The sequence below is a fragment of the Pelmatolapia mariae genome, linkage group LG5 (genome assembly GCF_036321145.2).
Source record: "Pelmatolapia mariae isolate MD_Pm_ZW linkage group LG5, Pm_UMD_F_2, whole genome shotgun sequence".
NCBI lineage: Eukaryota > Metazoa > Chordata > Actinopteri > Cichliformes > Cichlidae > Pelmatolapia > Pelmatolapia mariae.
This window is the reverse complement of record NC_086231.1, coordinates 14,018,801-14,037,683: the sequence shown is the minus strand read 5'-3', so window position 1 is coordinate 14,037,683 and position 18,883 is coordinate 14,018,801. Positions and strand designations below refer to the sequence as shown.

The 18,883-nt window shown below is 38.0% G+C and overlaps 1 protein-coding gene across 1 annotated transcript; it reads right to left on the bottom strand.

The window, feature by feature from the left end:
• Positions 1-14,367: 14,367 nt before the first annotated feature.
• Positions 14,368-17,615, bottom strand: LOC134627850 (E3 ubiquitin-protein ligase TRIM35-like). Its single transcript, XM_063474281.1, has 2 exons — positions 16,499-17,615; positions 14,368-14,432 (listed from the first exon to the last, which is right to left on the bottom strand). Exons 1-2 carry the CDS (start codon positions 17,613-17,615, stop codon positions 14,368-14,370), a joined length of 1,182 nt encoding a protein of 393 aa, XP_063330351.1.
• Positions 17,616-18,883: the final 1,268 nt, after the last annotated feature.

Here is an 18,883-nt window from a genome sequence, read left to right as displayed (position 1 = left end):
AACACAAAACTGCCAAAGGCTAATTTGACCATCAACCTTAAAGCACAGATTATGCATATACAACACATTCTCATTGTGGAACACATTTTGACAAATGTGTCTGTGTCTCATCATTACTGTCATCATCATTGTTGGATTTACTGGGTACGGAAATTTTCCCCAGCAAGATAAAATGGTTCAGATTTAGACATAAAATTCTGCATCAGGAAGTTGTGAGGTAGTGAGTGCATATCTCTTATGAGACTCTTTCTATCCTGTTTGGGTTCACTTCTTTCCCCAAGCCGTTATTTTTTTTTTTACTGTTGCTTAGTTGTTACGTTTATGAACTAAAGTGAGCTTGGTTTATGTTCAGGAAAATATTATATAGATAAAAACGACACCCCTTCGCAACAGCAACAATGCACATTGAAAAATTATGAATCTAGAGTGATGATCGCATCTCATTAATGTCAGTGTATTATGGCACCAACATTAGAGACACTAAATGAGAACACTTTGTAGAAACATGGTGGACTTTGTGGAAAAAGATCTGCTTTTCTGTTGGTATAAAGGGCCCATTGTAATCCTGAAAAAATATATAGTGCAATGAAAAACCAAACAGACATATTTTTCAGACATTATCTATTGACAATACGAACACCCTAAATCCTGCAGACAATGGGCTTTTTAATGAGCAAGTATAATCTGTAACAGTTGTGAATTGAATTAACTGGGTGGTGAATTGCAACACATTTACAATGAAAGAGGCATACAGAAAGAGAGGATTATTAAAAAATGGAAAAGATCAATATTCAAACAGTGGTGAGCAGAGCTGACAGCTGAAGTAATTATCTCAAATCATTTTCATGGATGAAACGGATAGATGTTGTGTAATTACAGACGTGCTAGCTGTCGTGAAGATTATGGGCTGTACAGGGTCTGGTTATTTGTTCATTCAGATGAATTGTGCTGAGATCCTTATAAGCGCTTCTATCGGCACGCATTACTTGGGTTGTATCAGAAGTTTAAATCACAGTGAGAGGCTCTTTGACAGGCAAACGTATCTGCTTCCCAAGTCCATGACATCTGATGCATTAATTATAATGATGAGTGCAGATAAATAGACTTGAAAAGAGCAGGTGGCTGATTTAACAGCTGTACATTTTTCCTCTCAAATGTACCTCGGGGGCAGATTTCAAACTGCCCTGGAGACATTAATGGTACTGTGTTTTTTTTAATGGTTTTTGCTTGAAACTGGTTTTCTCTGGTTTTTGTCCCATAAGTCCACAATTTTTAGTTTGAATTTTTGGTGGAAGTTGCTTTTAACATCCACTAGATTTTAAAAACGCCAAACCAAAAACTTTACATGTTTTCATATACCCAGTGTCTCTTGTTTGTTTCTATGGAAATTGATAAATGCTGTAAATGTCAAAGCGACATTTCCTCTGGACAGAAATGTCTCCCTCTGGACCCTGGTGTACAAGCTTAAAAGGAAGTCTGAAACAACCAAACACAAAAAACAACACGCACAAAAAAACATGTAATGCACATTATGGATAATGAGTACCAAATGTACTTTTATTGCTCTGAGGCCAGAAAAGTCACTGCCGCTGGATCCTCCGGGGTGTCCTTTGTTTGAAGTTGCGCTGTGTTTTTGTGCTCAGTCCCTGTCATTTGGATCAAAGACAAGATTACTGAGAGGCATTAGCTCATCATTACACTAATGCATGATTTCTTATCTGTAATTTTGTTTTTCTGTCTTTGTATATTCTCTGACAGGACTGTTTCATATCACTTAATCACATTTTGGCTGACCTGCTCTGTCTTAGAAGTCATTGTTTTCTCAGGGTTTTTTTTTTGTTTTTGTTTTTAGTCACCAAAGATTTTCCACCGCTCAAATTTTGATATTCACAATATTGCAATATTGATACCTCTTTCATAAATGATGAACTTCACAGAGCTTTGGTTCTAATGTACTATGCCATGTTATGCACATGGGTATATAAGCTGAATTTTTTATAAGTGAGCCCTGAACAGCATTCGTGACTGTCTATCAGCGCCTGATGTGAGTACTTAATTAGAAAGGGTAGGACAAAGTGACACCAACTGTTTCTCAAGATAAGTTTTTGTTTGCTTCGAGCACAACATTATGCAGCTGATATGCTGATGTCTATGTATTTGAAATGATTTGATTCACAGCAATTTTTTTTAGCTATGACTTTTCAAAGTTAAAGTGTTCTCGAGGCTCTTTGCCATCTGTGCCTGATTGATGGTTGGGTGGATTTAAAGTCACATAAGGCTACCAACAAAGTTACCAATCACAACACAGCCATCTACCTGATCCATCTGTGTGTCAAACCCCAGCACTGAACCTATGTTACACACATGTTACGCACAAGGCCCTGTTCCTTAAAGGGAAAGGCTGGGTCAGCAGAAAGGGAATCAGAGCTCATGAGTTAAACATGAGCATCGCGTGCATGTTGTCACATGGATAAATGAAAGCTTGACTAGAGGAATCTCAAGTGATGCTTCAAAGCATCAGTTTTCAACTCTCAGCATGTCAGTCGGTGATATTTAAATGTGTCAGGGGAAGCACGTGTTTCCACTTGTGAGCAGTCTTTAGAAAAAGGTAAGCTAGCGAGTCGCTTCTAAGCTTTACAGCCATACAAACGCTCTGCCGGCCATATGGGGAAAGGAGTGGTTTTGATCTTCTGTTTGTCCTTTAAGTGCTTTGTTACAGCTCTACAGCAGTAAAAAGGAGGTTGGATGGAAAGATTCAGCATATAGGAAAATCGGATTTGTTTTCACTTAAATGCTTGTACAAATATATACATCCTCACACATACACATGTACCACATACTTAGTCATACTACTGACTTTGCATGACTTTCAGATGATTTATGCAGCCATCAAAGTGGCACAGCACACAGGATCAGTGAATTTATTAACAAGCAGTGTAGACTGAGCTGTGTTAACCACCCAACATCTTGGAAACTCACAAGCAGGTCATTTTGTGTTTGTGACCTTGGTGGATTCTTAATTCAGACGTGTAGAGCGGGCATCAAACTGTCTCCTTCACCTCCCATAACACTGAATAATTAAACTTTGAGCTTTTAGGGATGAACATCATGTGGCAGAGGAGACAGGGAGCAAAGGGAGAGAGGAGAAGTGGCTGGTGGGAAAGGCTTAGATGGCTTCAGGGTGGAGGGGTGGAGATGAATTGAGAAGAGTGTCGCAGTTGTTTCTCAGCTCTAAATTTGTTTTTTTTGTTATTTTCCATTAAGAGCATGTTTTTGTTATAATTCTAGTAGTGACATATTTAATTGAGGAACTAGCATGTTTAAAAGAGCACGGGATCATAATGTGAGTCTCCAGCAGAGATTAAAGATGTTCTGTGCATTCCATGGTTTGTATTAGTGTCGGCAGTTTAACGCTGCACCTGTTGTGGCTTTAGCAGGCCTACCGTGTGCCGGTGCTTCACTCCCACCGATTCAGCTGCCATCCATTTCTGCTGAGAAACCAGCCCACGCAGCAATTAACTACACAGCTATAAAAGCTGAGAAGACGAGCTACCCGGTTTCAGAGTGTGAGTGCCAGCTTCAGTACTGTGGTGAGCTTGAGGTGTGTTTCTAAACTACTAGTGAGTAGCTGTGTTTGTTTGCCTGTAGAGAATTCCTCAGTGGTGCGCTTTGCTTCAGTGCTTTGAGCAGCTGTGAGCAGCAGTTACCTTTTGTTAGTAGAAGTGCTTTTCAATGAACCATTTGTTAACACCTTGGGCTTGCTAATGTTTTGTTCTTAGACTGACATAAAACAATACATATATTTGTGTTGAATACAAATGTTCATTATTTGGATCTTAAATGAATTCTTGTTTGGATTCTGGGCACTTCTGAATTGCAAAGATGCCAACTGACAGATAGATATGTTTTTTTATTAACTCTTTATAGTGAAACAAAACGCTGGGATAAACACACTGACACAAATAACCACTTATATCTACATATCTTTACATATTATTGTAACCCATGTCCAAAAAACATGTAACAGAAATTTAGCAGTCTCCTTGTGCTCTTGTGGACTTCCCGCATAGCTTCATCTTCTATTTCTGGGAGTCTTGTTCTGACCACATTTACTAGTTTTCCTTATTTGCACTGTAGCTCTCATTAACAGTGATTGTCCTCGACATTAAGACTGGATCTATTTCCAATAGAGGTTGATGTTTGCTCTCAGTGCAAGTTTAAAGTTTGAAATTGCAGACGTGTAAGTGTAAGTGGTGACACCACACTGTAAAATGTAATTCTAGCTGTTTGTTATTTCAACATATTATTCTATATCAGTTTGACGATAGATGACTGAAGTTGTTGTTATAACATAGAATTACAAGTTAAAAACGTCCCAATTACACCAAAAAAAGCTAACTTGAAAACTCATGTCCAGCTAAATCAGAAACTTATGTGAACTTGACAATGCGGGTAAGTTGAGCACAGCAGGATTCAAAACTGCCTCACGTGACTGCTACCGAGGTGCATCATGGGGAATTGGCGGTTAACGACATGCTCACTTTACTTGGACGTTTTCTAATCGTCTTCTTTGGAATATGCTTTCAAGGTGAGTAACATTGGTTATAACTATAAGGAAAGAGAGCTACAAAAGTTGGAACATGTTTTGAATTTATGGCATGACGTGTGTTTTTCTCTTTTACTGAAATGTTTGCTTTAGCTAATGTAACTTTAGCCGACAAGGTCCAGCTTGTGTGTCATGACCAAACTTGACCTAATAAACTGACATATGGCCTTTTTTATGGGTTTAATGTGGCGCTGAGCAAATCACAAGTATTGTGCCGCTAGCTTTAAGGTTGTGCACTCAACCACTGTTGCGATATTAGCAAGCTAACTCAGCTAATTAATAAAGCTTATTTCATATTGTCTCTGTACTTGTAAATTCCTTTCAAGTTCACAGGCTGTTGTATTTTGGTGGAAGTTCATTTTGGCAATATTTCCAATAACTGGCTGGGTTCAAAAAGACCTTTTTGGCAGGACTCGGATGCTTGTTGTCATCTGTTTATCCCTATGTAATCACTTAAGGTGTTATTAACTGCTGCATGCTAAGCTGCAAGAGTGCACTGAGGACAGAGACAAAATATGGTCTACAAACCAGCATTATATTAGTTTTTATCAGATAGTCCTCCAGTGTGCTTATTTTTTGCTTTAATTATATTGTGCAGTTATTTGTTACCCTGAAATGCTTTATGCTTAACAACAGTTCACTATTTTGACTTATTTTTGAACTCTTGTGATCAGTATGACTAGATTGTGTGAGTTTCCATACTAAACGAGCTGTAGTGATAAAATAATTGGCATCAGAGACACTGATTTTTGGCATGGTATACTGCAGAAGTTTTTTTTTTTTTGCATAATTTACCTTTTAATTAAACTGCATTCTCTGTATTGTAACAAAACTAACATTGTTTATATGTCAGAAAATTAGCAAACATGAATAAATGGCGAAAACAATATAATTATAACATATATTTTTATTTTACTTATTTTAGGTCTGTGAAGCCAAACTTGATGCTGGGGATTTATTTTTGTCAGTGGAGTCAAATGGTAAGTTACAATTTGTGCATTTTGTCATACTGGAAACACCTCAGATTATATTGTAATTTAATAGCTCTGTAGAACAAATGATATAAAGATTGTAGTGTCAGGGTACTTCTTAAGAAGTAATATGGCACTATTGATGATCACATGCAGGTGGCATAAACTAAATATTCAGACGTGTTACCAACAAATGATTCATTAACAAAAGCAATGGAGCAGACTGTTTAGGTTCTTGTGGTTGTAATAACATCCATAACTGCAAGTTTGTCATTAATTTATTTTCACAGGTCTAGATGATCACATTTGACTTTGTCATTTAAATGAGGTGGACTTGCAAACTTTGCGCTCTTTGGGGTAAATTGCTGTCCACTACATATACACAGAATCTGCACAGTATTTCAGATCTAAAAAGGGAGTATGTAATGGACTTGCTGGCTTTAATGTAAAAAGCCTGTTGTGTAACTTTAATGAGGCAGTTGGACTAAAACAGTATTGCTCATCAAGGTAAACATCTGAGGAATAAGGAAACTGTTACTTGTCCTTTTACTCAGTGTTCTTTTAATCGCACGTTTACTAAAGTTTTACATCACATAAGTCATTTTCACAATCATTCTACTTTAAAAGATTTCAAGACAGAGCTTATTGTTCTCTGAACTTCCTTGTTTGCTGAACGGCAGGTAAAGTGCATCTTTTTGTTTGTTTGCTTTTGTGTGTTTGTGTTTTCTCTAATGGGCCTCAGATGACTGTTTGCTTAAATTTGGGTCTCAAAGAATCTTTTTTTAATTCTGCCTGTACTCTCCACCCCTCTTCTTCTATTGCTCAGGTTGAAGCAGAATTTGCCCGTCTTACATCTGTTGACCTGAAAGGGTTCCTTTTTGCTGTGCTTGACCATTATGGAGAGGTTCGTGGAGCTGTACAAAATCAAGAGCGGCATAGAAAGGCTAACTAGGCTCATAAGATGCTTTGGAGATGATGTAAGTGTTCAACTGCGAAATCTAATCCTTTGTTTAAGTTTTAGGTTATCCAGTTCAACTGATGAACTCATTGAAAGAAAGCTGATAAGTAAAGTCTGTCATCATATTTCACAACTGGACATTTAGTGTGGTAACTTTTACAGAATCTATGTATATTGGTGGTAGGTTGGATATCATATTCTACTTGAATGTCCTGATAAGCCTGATTCAAAATCTCCAATGATAATCATATATTGATGGAATTATGCATCAAAAAGCTGTGAATTTGGAGCTGTCTACATGCTTCATAAACACTGTTTAAAAAGTGTTTTTGTTTTCTTTTTGACTTCTTTGACCAGAGCCCTACACAAAGGAAGAGGACAGAGGACCTCATTTTCTAAAGGAAGATCCCTCACACACTTTCAAGACTGTGAAGGTTAGCATTGTTTCTTTTAGTAAATTTAATAATGACAGCACCACAGTGGATTTTAAATTAAAAAGTACATGTGTACTTTTTCCTCACCAAATGTATTATTACAAGATCTTTGACACTGGATTTGGTCTGGGTTTCAGAGAAACTAACTGGCAAGCTAGCATTGATATTATTAGTGTCTTGTGTTTATTCATGTCTTCACCAGGGTCTTTGACATTTCGCTGCTGTACTGTTCACTTCAGCTTTACGTTTGATTTCTCACATTGTATATTGTAATGGCAGAGATATTAGGATATTTAAGGGGCTGCAGTGGCTGCTACAGCTGTGGGGGGCAATACTTTGGTGAAATGTCCTGGACCCTGGAAAAGAGACTGTGTAGACTGGGTAAGCAATTAAAGGTTACTGGCCGAGAGTCATTGGGCAGCTGGGTAAAGGTGGATGTTGATATTCAGTGCCAATTATGCAACCTGTTCAGCCATGTCTATATGCTCTTTTTTCATGCTGTTAATATAGGGGGAAAAAATAAACTTTAATCAATAAACTGATTAAAGAAGCATTGTCTATGGAGCCATAATCTGATCCTGTAGTGTAGCTGCAGTTTGCACATTTCATGTATTCTCAGCCAGATTTGGTTTAGAGCACAGCCAATATTTAGCATAAGTAGATTTAAATTCACACACTGGTGATGGCAAGCTACATTGTAGCCACAGCCACCCTGGGGCGCACTGACAGAGGCGAGGCTGCCGGACACTGGCACCACCGGGCCCTCTGACCACCACCAGTAGGCAACAGGTGAAGTGTCTTGCCCAAGGACACAACGACTGAAACTGTCGGAGCCAGGGCTCGAACCGGCAACCTTCCAATTATAAGACGAACTGTCAACTCTTGAGTCACGATTCAGTCATCCACCCATGTGTGTGAATGACTGAATGTGTAAAGCACTTTGGAGTCCTTAGGGGACTAGTAAAGCACTATACAAATACAGGCCATTTACCATTTAAATTGAAAATTTTGTTTGAATTCTGCAATTGAAGACATGCTCAGTCATTTATGAACATGGTCTTTGTTTAAAGCAAGAAATGGATTTGTAACATGGGGGTGCATATCTCATTCTGAAAAAACTTTAACAACTAATAAGTGTTACCCAAAGCCAATCACCATCATCCAAAGCATCAGTATGGCTCTTCTTTGGAAAGACATGAATTGTTAAGCACACGGGATATTGTGTAATTGTAATTGTGTAATTTTTTTTTTTTTTTTGTCTTTGAACCCTTTTATAGCCGACAGGTATTGAAGACACGTTTTCTAAGAGGATGAAAGTTGGCATTGTGATGGTGAAAGAAGAAGACATCATCGATGTGTTGGTTGTCCTTGAGGCAGCAGTAATCCTGTCTAATCTGAGGGATGTCTCAAGTGCCATTTCCATGCTGATGGGCCTTCTTTTTGCCCTCAACATACACTATCCAAAGGAACTTAAGGACATCTTTGAAGTCATTCAGAACATCCTAATGAACATTGGTGGAAGGCAGTGCATCTCACTAGTGCATGGTCTAAGAAACAGACTCTTGCAGAAAGCCATGCAGAACTGTAATTGTATGATCCTTAGTGTTAAGGACAGTTTTTATTTTACTGTTTGTTTTTTTATTCTTGCAAGTTCTCATTCTCACTTTTGTATGTCACTAAATGACTACACTTTACATTCCAGATTAGACAATTACTCATTTGTTCATGGTTTAAGAAACTTATGTGAACAACAATATAATGCTGGACTTTGCAGATGCTTATCTCATGCAAGTCAGTAGTTTTTCCTTTGTTTTGCAATTGAGCAGACTCAAACTAATGTTTCTGAAATATCCATATTATCAAATGTTTCAGAAGCATGCAGTCATTTTCAGAGATATTGGTTCTGTGGAATTTGTTGCAATTGTAAACGAAGACAAATACAAGAGTTTGATGTCTTAGTTGTTATAAACTGATCTTTACTGTCACTTATCAAAGGTTTTGTACTATTTTAATATTTCAAGTTTTATGCTAACAGGTGTGACTGAGCACAATGAAGTTTAAAAATTTTGTAAATGTAAAGAATAACTTTTCTAAAATAGCAAGTGTCCCGTTGATACATTACATTAATGCAGACTTTATGTTGTTACTTCACAAGAATCACTACTGCTCCGAGAGTATTGGTCAGAATTTCATCTTCACCCAAACTGGGCTCAAGACCAAGTTCAAATTTATTGTTTCACAGGGAGCAGCCTTTGAGTTTTGATGGATTGTGAGCCTGATGAGCTACGTCACTGATTTTTCTGTTTCTCAGATGACTAAGATGGCACAATAAATGGTGAATGTTGGGTGCTCATGAGTAATTGTCTTGTCATGTTCTTAAAACAAACTTTCTGTATGAAATGATCAGATAGACTTTAATGGAATCTGTGGGGTTTTATTTTTTTTCTGTAAACAACAGAAAATTAATTTAAAGGAATGTAGATATTTAAACCTGAGATCTAAGATAAACCTAACAGGTAGTTTTGCTGAAATGGATGTTAGAAAGCCAAAAAAAAACAAAACAAAACTTAAGATGTTTAATACACATTTTTCTTTACATCCAGTCAATCAACTCTGATAATTAAAATGAAACTGATTTACAAGTTCACTCAGCTACCTTAAGGAGCTCAGTTAATTAATAAACTTAAATCAACTTAGCTAACAGATTATGTTAGTTAAGCTAAAATAGATTCCTAAGTTAAAAGAACTACTAAAGTATTTGAATTAACTAAAAAACCCAAGTCAACTGAACTAGGACAAGAGTTTAAACAATAGATTATTTTAATTTAGCTGAAAGGGTTTTCCCAAGTAAAGATGACAATTAAAGGAGTTGAACTGACTAATAAATCTCAGTCAACTAAACTAAGATGAAAGTTTAGACAACATGTGATTTTTCATTAAGATAACAATTGGTTGTGTTATAAGAACAAACTCTATTTCTTGACTTAACTTAAAATTTTAAGGCAGCCCTTTACCTCATATTTTTAAGTTGAAACAACAAGTTATATTTTACAGTGCAGAAATTCAAGAGATCAAAACAGAAAATCTGGGACACGGTCCTCAAGACATGCTCAAGACATAATAAATACAAAAGAGGACACGCTCATGTGACACACGGCTGCATTATCTCATCATCTCATCAAGATATGTAAATATTTTTATATATTTTATATTTGCACAAGATAAAAAATCATTGACAGTGTCAATGACCACGATTGGTCCCTACGTATGCACATTTTGGCTCCCATATCAGAATTACTGTCTCTCTAAAGACCGTCTCTTGCTCAATCTACTAAACAGTAATTTGCCTATAAAGCAATATTGTAGTAATTACATAATGGTGATTTGCAGAAATATTAAATCCACTGGACTTCAAAACTATAGAGGAAATCCAGCCATGTCTTGCTCTCCTGCCCACTGATGCACTTTCAACTTGAACCTATTAGACCTCCACCCATGTAGGACTGAACAGGTGAGTTTTAAATGTAACACTCACAGAGCAAACTGAAGCTGAGAGCAGAATGAACCACCACTGTGATGTGCTGGTTGTTTCCATTACATGGAGCATTATTGCTGTCACAGTCTATTTGCCTCACCTGTTCGCACACATACTCTAACACACACTCTGCCCCTCAGGCCACAGTGCTTATAAAGATTAAAGGCTTAAATGCAACTCACAGACAGAGAAACAGAATGGTTTGATACATAAATACAGAGGGTGGACATCATTACTTTGACATTTTATACCATTTTATCTCAGTAGTAGAATAATCAAAACACCCTCATTTTTTATTCTAGTATTGCACATAAATTAACTGTGTATATTCTAAAAACACCATGGGGTCTTTAGTTACCATAGTGCTATTGTTACTGGTCGGTAAACCCATGTATTGTAAATCCATTATAAATCCACTAAGTAATAATTTCTGATTTCTGGGAATTTCTGCTAATAAACTAAAAAAATGTTCTCGATTGTAGTATTTTCTCAAGAGCTCAGAAATGGCAGAAAATCATAGAAAAGAAGAAGAAGGAATCCAATTTCAAAGAAATTTGCATTATTCATCAACACCTACTACTAACTGCTGGAGGGATGGCTCCGGGTTTATAACCAACTAATCAGAATATTACTTAAAGAATAATGCAACTTACCATATGCTGCAACTTTTCCAAAGAATAGTGGGCACAGCTTGAGCCGATGAAGTAAAGTCTAAGGTCAGCCATTCCTTCCTCGCATATCTCCTCCTGACTCAATGTCTTTATAACTACATTATAATTTCTGTATGGACGGAAGAAGTTAGGTGGTTAGCACTTTTGCCTCAGAGCACGAAGCTTCAGAGTCCAGAGAGTACATAGCCTCAGGTTCAGTTTCAGCTGAGATGGGCTCCAACTTTCCATAACCATAGTTAGATAAACAGTTAAGAAAAATGATGGACAGGTGGATGACAGATGTAGAGGGATTTACAGCAACAAATGTTACTGTAGGTTGTAATAATCTCCAGAAGCCTTTGGGGTTCGTTTTTTTCATACGACTGTTAGAGTGCAGAAAGTGTCAGTCACTTTTTTGTGAGCATTAGGGGGAAACTGATGCAAGAGAACACTGTTGGCTGAAATTTATATCCCATTAATACAAAAGTTGCTAATATAATACTGTATAAACACTGGAAATGGGTACATCAGTGAGACAGCTCAGGCTGAGTTGGTTTGGACGTGTGAAAAGGAGGAATACTGCATATATTGGATAAAGGATCTTGAATATGGAGCTGCCAGGAAGGAAGAAAAGAAGAAGACCACAGTGGAGGTTCAAGGATGTAGTGGAGGAGGTCATGCCGAGTGTTGCTGTAGGGGCAGGTGATTCACTGAGGTGACAATTAACAGGAGCAGCTGAAAGATATAACTGCTCACTTTTACCAATCATCATTCACAAATACTGAATTTTCTGGTAACTATTTTCTGCAGTTGATTGTGCAGTGTCAATCTCGTGCTGGTTTTTGACTACACAGAATCAACCTGATCAAAGTCCAGTTAAGATGGTTTAGGGTGTGGCCAACAGTGGGTGACACAGTGTGTCATAATACAGGGTGGGCCATTTATATGGATACACCGAAATAAAATGGGAATGGTTGGTGATATTAAAGTCCTGTTTGTGGCACATTAGTATATGTGAGGGGGCAAACTCCTCAAGATGGGTGGTGACCATGGTGGCCATTTAGAAGTCGGCCATCTTGGATACAACTATTGTTTTTTCAATAGGAAGAGGGCCATGTGACACATCAAACTTATTGGTAATGTCACAAGAAAAACAATGGTGTGCTTGGTTTCAACGTAACTTTATTCTTTCATGAGTTATTTACAAGTTTCTGACCACTTATAAAATGTGTTCAATGTGCTGCCCATTGTGTTGGATTGTCAGTGCAACCCTCTTCTCCCACTCTTCACACACTGATAGCAACACCGCAGGAGAAATGCCAGCACAGGCATCCAGTATCCGTAGTTTCAGGTGCTGCACATCTCGTATCTTCACACCATAGACAATTGCCTTCAGATGACCCCAAAGATAAAAGTCTAAGGGGGTCAGATCGGGAGACCTTGGGGGCCATTCAGCTGGCCCACGACAGCCAATCCACTTTCCAGGAAACTGTTCATCTAGGAATGCTCGGACCTGGCACCCATAATGTGGTGGTGCACCATCTTGCTGGAAAAACTCAGGGAACGTGCCAGCTTCAGTGCATAAAGAGGGAAACACATCATCATGTAGCAATTTCTAATATCCAGTTTCCTTGAGGTTTCTATTGATGAAGAATGGACCCACTATTGTTGTACCCCATATACCACACCAAACCATCACTTTTGTTGTTCCAACAGTCTTGGAGGGATCTATCCAATGTGGGTTAGTGTCAGACCAATAGCGGTGGTTTTGTTTGTTAACTTCACCATTCACATAAAAGTTTGCGTCATCACTGAACAAAATCTTCTGCGTGAACTGAGGGTCCTGTTCCAATTTTTGTTTTGCCCATTCTGCAAATTCTGTGCGCTGATCTGGGTCATCCTCGTTGAGATGCTGCAGTAGCTGGAGTTTGTAAGGGTGCCGTTTGTGAGTAGCTAATATCCGCCGAAGGGATGTTCGACTAATGCCACTCTCCAGTGACATGCGGCGAGTGCTACGCTGTGGGCTCTTGCTGAATGAAGCTAGGACAGCCACTGATGTTTCTTCATTAGTGACAGTTTTCTTGCGTCCACATTTTGGCAAATCCAACACTGAACCAGTTTCACGAAACTTAGCAAGCAGTTTGCTAACTGTAGCATGGGAGATGGGTGGTCTTGTAGGGTGTCTTGCATTGAAATCTGCTGCAATGACCCGGTTACTGCGTTCACCAGATATCAACACAATTTCAATCCGCTCCTCACGTGTTAACCTCTTTGACATGTCAATGGCTGTGAACAAAGAGAAACTTGTAAAGAACTCATGAAAGAATAAAGTTACGTTGAAACCAAGCAAACCATTGTTTTTCTTGTGACATTACCAATAAGTTTGATGTGTCACATGGCCCTCTTCCTATTGAAAAAACAATAGTTGTATCCAAGATGGCCGACTTCTAAATGGCCACCATGGTCACCACCCATCTTGAGGAGTTTGCCCCCTCACATATACTAATGTGCCACAAACAGGACTTTAATATCACCAACCATTCCCATTTTATTTCGGTGTATCCATATAAATGGCCCACCCTGTACATTAAAACATGTATGCTGCATCTGGGAGGTCACAGTACAGGAGGAGCCATACCTGACTGCTCTCTCAAGTCTGGCATGGTTGACCAGTATGAGCACAGAGCGCTCTGCCAAATGCCTTTTTCCCTACCACTCACCTACGTACAACTGCAAGACTTGGTGAAGCAAAAGATGAATAACGCTGCCAGTGTCTGTTAGTCAGAACTGTGAAATTGAGTAACACAACATAGCCAGTGTCGTATACACCCCTAAAGTTGCCATTGTCTATTTACATTAAAGTCTTGCAAGCATGATTGATCAATGGGTAATGTTTAGTCTGTCACATCTCTCAGACATGTAAAGGGATGTAATAATTAGATGAGATACAATGACCATTGATTACCTTCACGTACTTCATAATATAATGGAATGGAGAGTACACATTCTTTAGGACTCACGAAAGAAATCGTAATTAGAAACAATGAGAAATATTGCTTTACCCGCCTCTGTATCTTCTCAGAGCTTTCCAAATTTATTTTGCTATGCCCCCTGGGTGGAACGAGGGCTGTAATTGGTGAGAACTGTCCCATTTACACACTTAGGCGCACAGCAGGAAGGAGGAAGCTGCTGTGATGTCGATAGCGATTACAGCTACAGGTTAAATCTCTTGAGCCACAGATCGACTGAACCCAAAGCTCTCTGCTGGCTGTTGTCACCTTAAATGCAATCCGACAAGAATGAGCAGCAAAGGAGAGAAAGACAAAGTTTCACCATGCAGCTGCCACAGTTTGGTCTCTGCTGCTTTCTGTGCTAAGAGAATAAAAAATGAAAGGAGTCATGTTCAGACAGTCAGCTGAAATCTGTTTCATCTGCACATCAGGTATTTATTTATTTTTGCATTATACATCATAACCAGATCACTGTTTACTTTGCAGCTTAACACAGACATAAACAAACCATAACATGTAGACTGATATTTAGCAATTTCAGGTCGAAGAAGTGTGGTTACTTCCTTTAATACTTACTTACATAAATAAAAGAGCAAAAGCATAAAGGGTCAACTTTTTCTGATCACTCTTTGCATGCAAATAATTATCATGAGCACATCTATAATGATAAAAGCCCCATCTGTATATGAAGATCAACATTTGGGTAAAATAAACGAAGCTAAAAAACCTTTTACATGGAACATGACTAATGTACACTGTAAGAAAAAGTCCTAATATAAAAGTATTTTACTGTGTATTTTACAGTTTTGTTCTGTTCTTCTAGAATATCATTAAATTTACATAAATAGACTGTGATTTCACATTTCAAATGTAAATTAACTCAAAATCACTGTAATGTAATAAAACATAATTTTCTTGTTTTTTTTAAATGTATTTGTCTGTACATATGCATATTTAGATTGTTAAAATACATTCACAAATGTATCATGATTTCACAAATATTTGTCCATTATTTGAAAGATTGAACTGTTAAATTCAAATGTAATGGTATGGAAAAATATATGAAATGATTCTTATAAACTTTTTTAACATCAAATAATTATTACTATTATTGCTATTTAGGGCGATCGTGGCTCAAGAGTTGGCAGTTCGCCTTGTAATCAGAAGGTTACCGGTTCATTGTTTAATCACATTAAAATGTTCCTAATTTAATGTTTAAAAGCACTTGAAAAAGGCAAAATCCCATGTAAAATTAGGGCAACAAACTGTATTGTCATTACTGAAAATAACCGTATTTTTATGAGAAAGTTATTTTCTGTTATTTTATGGTATTATTTTGGCGCCCCAGCTGCCGGAATATTACTGTTTTTCTAGGATTTTTTTTTAACAGTGTACCACTCTGCTGTTACACCCATTCTTTAAGCAAGAATGGTTTCCTGCTGTATGTAACAGACTGCAGTGTGGCATAAGCGAGCCAGGTGGGGAACACTTTGACCACACATTGGTGGACATACATGCACGTGACCAATAGAAATGCAGAGTGACAGGAGTGGGCATTTATAGCACACATAAAAACCATGAGTGATCACAAAAACTTTTTTTGGGGGTCCCCTCAAACCTAGTGGTCAGTGCAGTGCATAACACTTTTTATTGTGAAAGGGCTTTAATGCTGACATCCCTTAAATCTGCATTAATGGGTGCCAAACAAGTCTTCTTGCTGCGTCAGGAAAATAACCCTCTCACTATAACATAATTAAAAGAAATGAAATCTTATTATTGAATATAGCATAATGCTCCTTTTGCTTATTGGATAAGCAGAAGAAAATTGATGGATTTTGTCATGTATTATAATATTAGGTTTGCTTCAGTCCACCAAACAATGATAGTTGTTACATCCTTATTTATAGAATCTATGGTAGAATTGCAAGAGGTTCCTGATGGGTTACTGGTCGCACAGGATCAACAGCCAGGTCTACATTCTTTCTGCTGGGATCATTGCTAATCCATGAAGTGTGTCAAAGTGAAAGATGAAACATTATTGTAAACAACGACCATCACACGTTACATAACTACATGGAGAGGACATTGTGATATCTTTAGAGGGTGTGGATTCACTGAGTTAAAATATGGAAACTGTGTCTCAGTAAAAGTGTGTCTGAAGGTGTGTATGTGTGTGTCAGTATCAGGATCAGAGAATGACAGTTTTCCTTTGTCCCAGTCCAGATGAACTCTGATCCTCTGAAATCTCTTTCTTATTGAGAGAACAGTTGGGGGGCCGTCACCGGAGTTTGCTGTGTACTCACCATCACAGAAAACAAGTTTTAATAAGTTACATTTTTTGTCTTCACTGTTGGCAGATCTTGAAAAGACTCCTAGTGCCCAGACTGGACTGTCTCCAACTTCAGCATCCCAGCTGTGAATATCTGAGTTGAAGCCCTCAGAGCCGAGGACGGAAGGATAGAGATAAATCCTTTCAGGGTTTTCGGGCACCTTCTGTTTCCTTGCATGTCTCACACTGGTCAGATTTTCAGACAAGATGAGATCTGGATGAGCAGTGTTTGGATCCAAAATCACAGGAGTATATGAAATAATGTCCTTCATGTTGCTCCAGATGTTGAAGGACAAGTTGCCCAGGTGTTCAGCAACATCAATCAGAGCACCTGAGACCAGTTGAGGAACATCAAGCACGGCTAGCTGCTGGACTCTTTTCACTGCAGCTTTGAAGTTGTGTAGGAAAGAGATGTCTTCAGCTCTCACCTCCCTCTCTGTGGCTCTGATTGTGCCTGAAAGATCTGCAATCTTTCTGCTCAGAGTTTCAATCTTTACCTTCATCTTCTGACTCTTTTGCTTCTCTTCATCTTTTAGAGCAGCGATCCTGGCATCCTCTTCGTTTTGTAGAAACTGGCGAAGCTTCGTAAACTGCTGCTTAATCTGCTTTTCTGTCTCATGGGTCTGAACCCTAATGTGTTCTGCAATTTGAACACATTTCCCTTTAACTTCCTCATAGAGCTTCAGTTTCTCCTTTAAAGGCTTCAGACATTCCTGGAGCTCCTGTTTGTGAGTGTGCGCAGCTTCATTGATGGGACTGAATCTGTGGTTGACGTGCACTGCTGAATCTCGACAGACAACACACGCTGGCTCCTGATGGTCCAAACAGAAGAGCCTGAGATTCTCAGAATGCACAGTGCAAAGTGTCTGGGAACCTCTTGAAGCTCTCTGATCTGTGTTCTGTAAATATGCCTCACATAGGTTCTTCAAAGCCAGGTTACGGGGTGGATTACTCTGTAAAGATATCGTCTTACAAACCGGACATTGCTTTATTGGTTTGTCAAGCCACCATCTCTGCAGACAGGCTTTACAACAGCTGTGGCTGCGTGACAAGATAACAGGATCTTCAAAGATGTCATGGCAGACAGGACAGGAGAGATGGTCCTCTGACTGTGTGGTCATTTTCTCTCTGAAAGACGCTTTAAGCAGAGCAGATACACAGATAAAAAAATCTTAAAGTTCCCTTTTCCACCTAATCCTTTTTTCCCCTCAATGACCTCCACATTCTAGTACTCACAGTATCAGGAGCTCTTTTCTGCAGCTCGTTTCCAGAGCAGACTTCGTAGTTTATGCTGATAGTGAAAGTAATTATCTGTCAGTGTGTGTCTGTATTCTCTGCACAACAGAATCTGTGAATTCACTTTTATTGGTTGTCTCAGGTCGAGTAAGTCAGCAATGGGGTGGAGTTTTATTTCACCCTGTTGTTCTGTCTTTGTCCTTTTGCTGATGCTTTCACAGATGAGGAAACCCAGCTTTTGTGCTCTGGTACAACTGCAATGGTGGAAAAAAATCCCACTGATGATGCAGAGGTCTCAACAATGCATAAAATTTCATGTATCAAATATGTTACACATCACAATAGATAAATGTATGTGTAATATTTCTCTGCTATGCTTCTTTCTACTTCCTGATGCAAATATAGCACTTTCCATTTATTTTAAAGCTTTGAAAACATATATCTACAAATTTATTGTGCTGCTATAATATAAATAAAGCTGCCCTGCAGTATATAAATAATTAAAATGATTCACATTATATACAAATTAATTAATTAATATGTTTGATCTGTTGTATTGTATAAGATTATGCATGCTTTTAAGATTTTTTTTGCTTTAAGAGTATTTTTACTTTAGATACTTCAACTCTGTTTTGATGCTAAAACATACTTTGACTTTACTACAAATATGAATTTTACTTATATTTATTCATATTTAATTTATAAATAAACTTATAATAAAACTATATTCTTATAAATAAACACTACTGCTGTAATGGAATCTGAAGATTCATGTAAATTCATGCATTGAAACATTACAATTATTCTGACGGACAGTTGTTAGTTAAGATAGCATGCTGTAATTGTAACTTGTGCATGTTCTGACTTTTCTATTCACTTGTAATTCAAACAAAGAGAACAATGCTCTCTTTACCTTGACTGTAGTAGATAAATGGCACTGATTTGTCAGTTCGTCAGTTAGGGTTTGGTTACTGGTTACTCGGGACCAGCTGCCAACTCTACATTCTTTTAAGCTTCGCCTCTAGAGCATCTGTAATTTTACAGGCAGATTTACAAACTGAAACTACGTCCACAAGACCTGTTGACAAGGTGTCAACAGGTAACACAAAACATAACGTAAATAAGAAAAATATAATTTATCTGTCACACACCG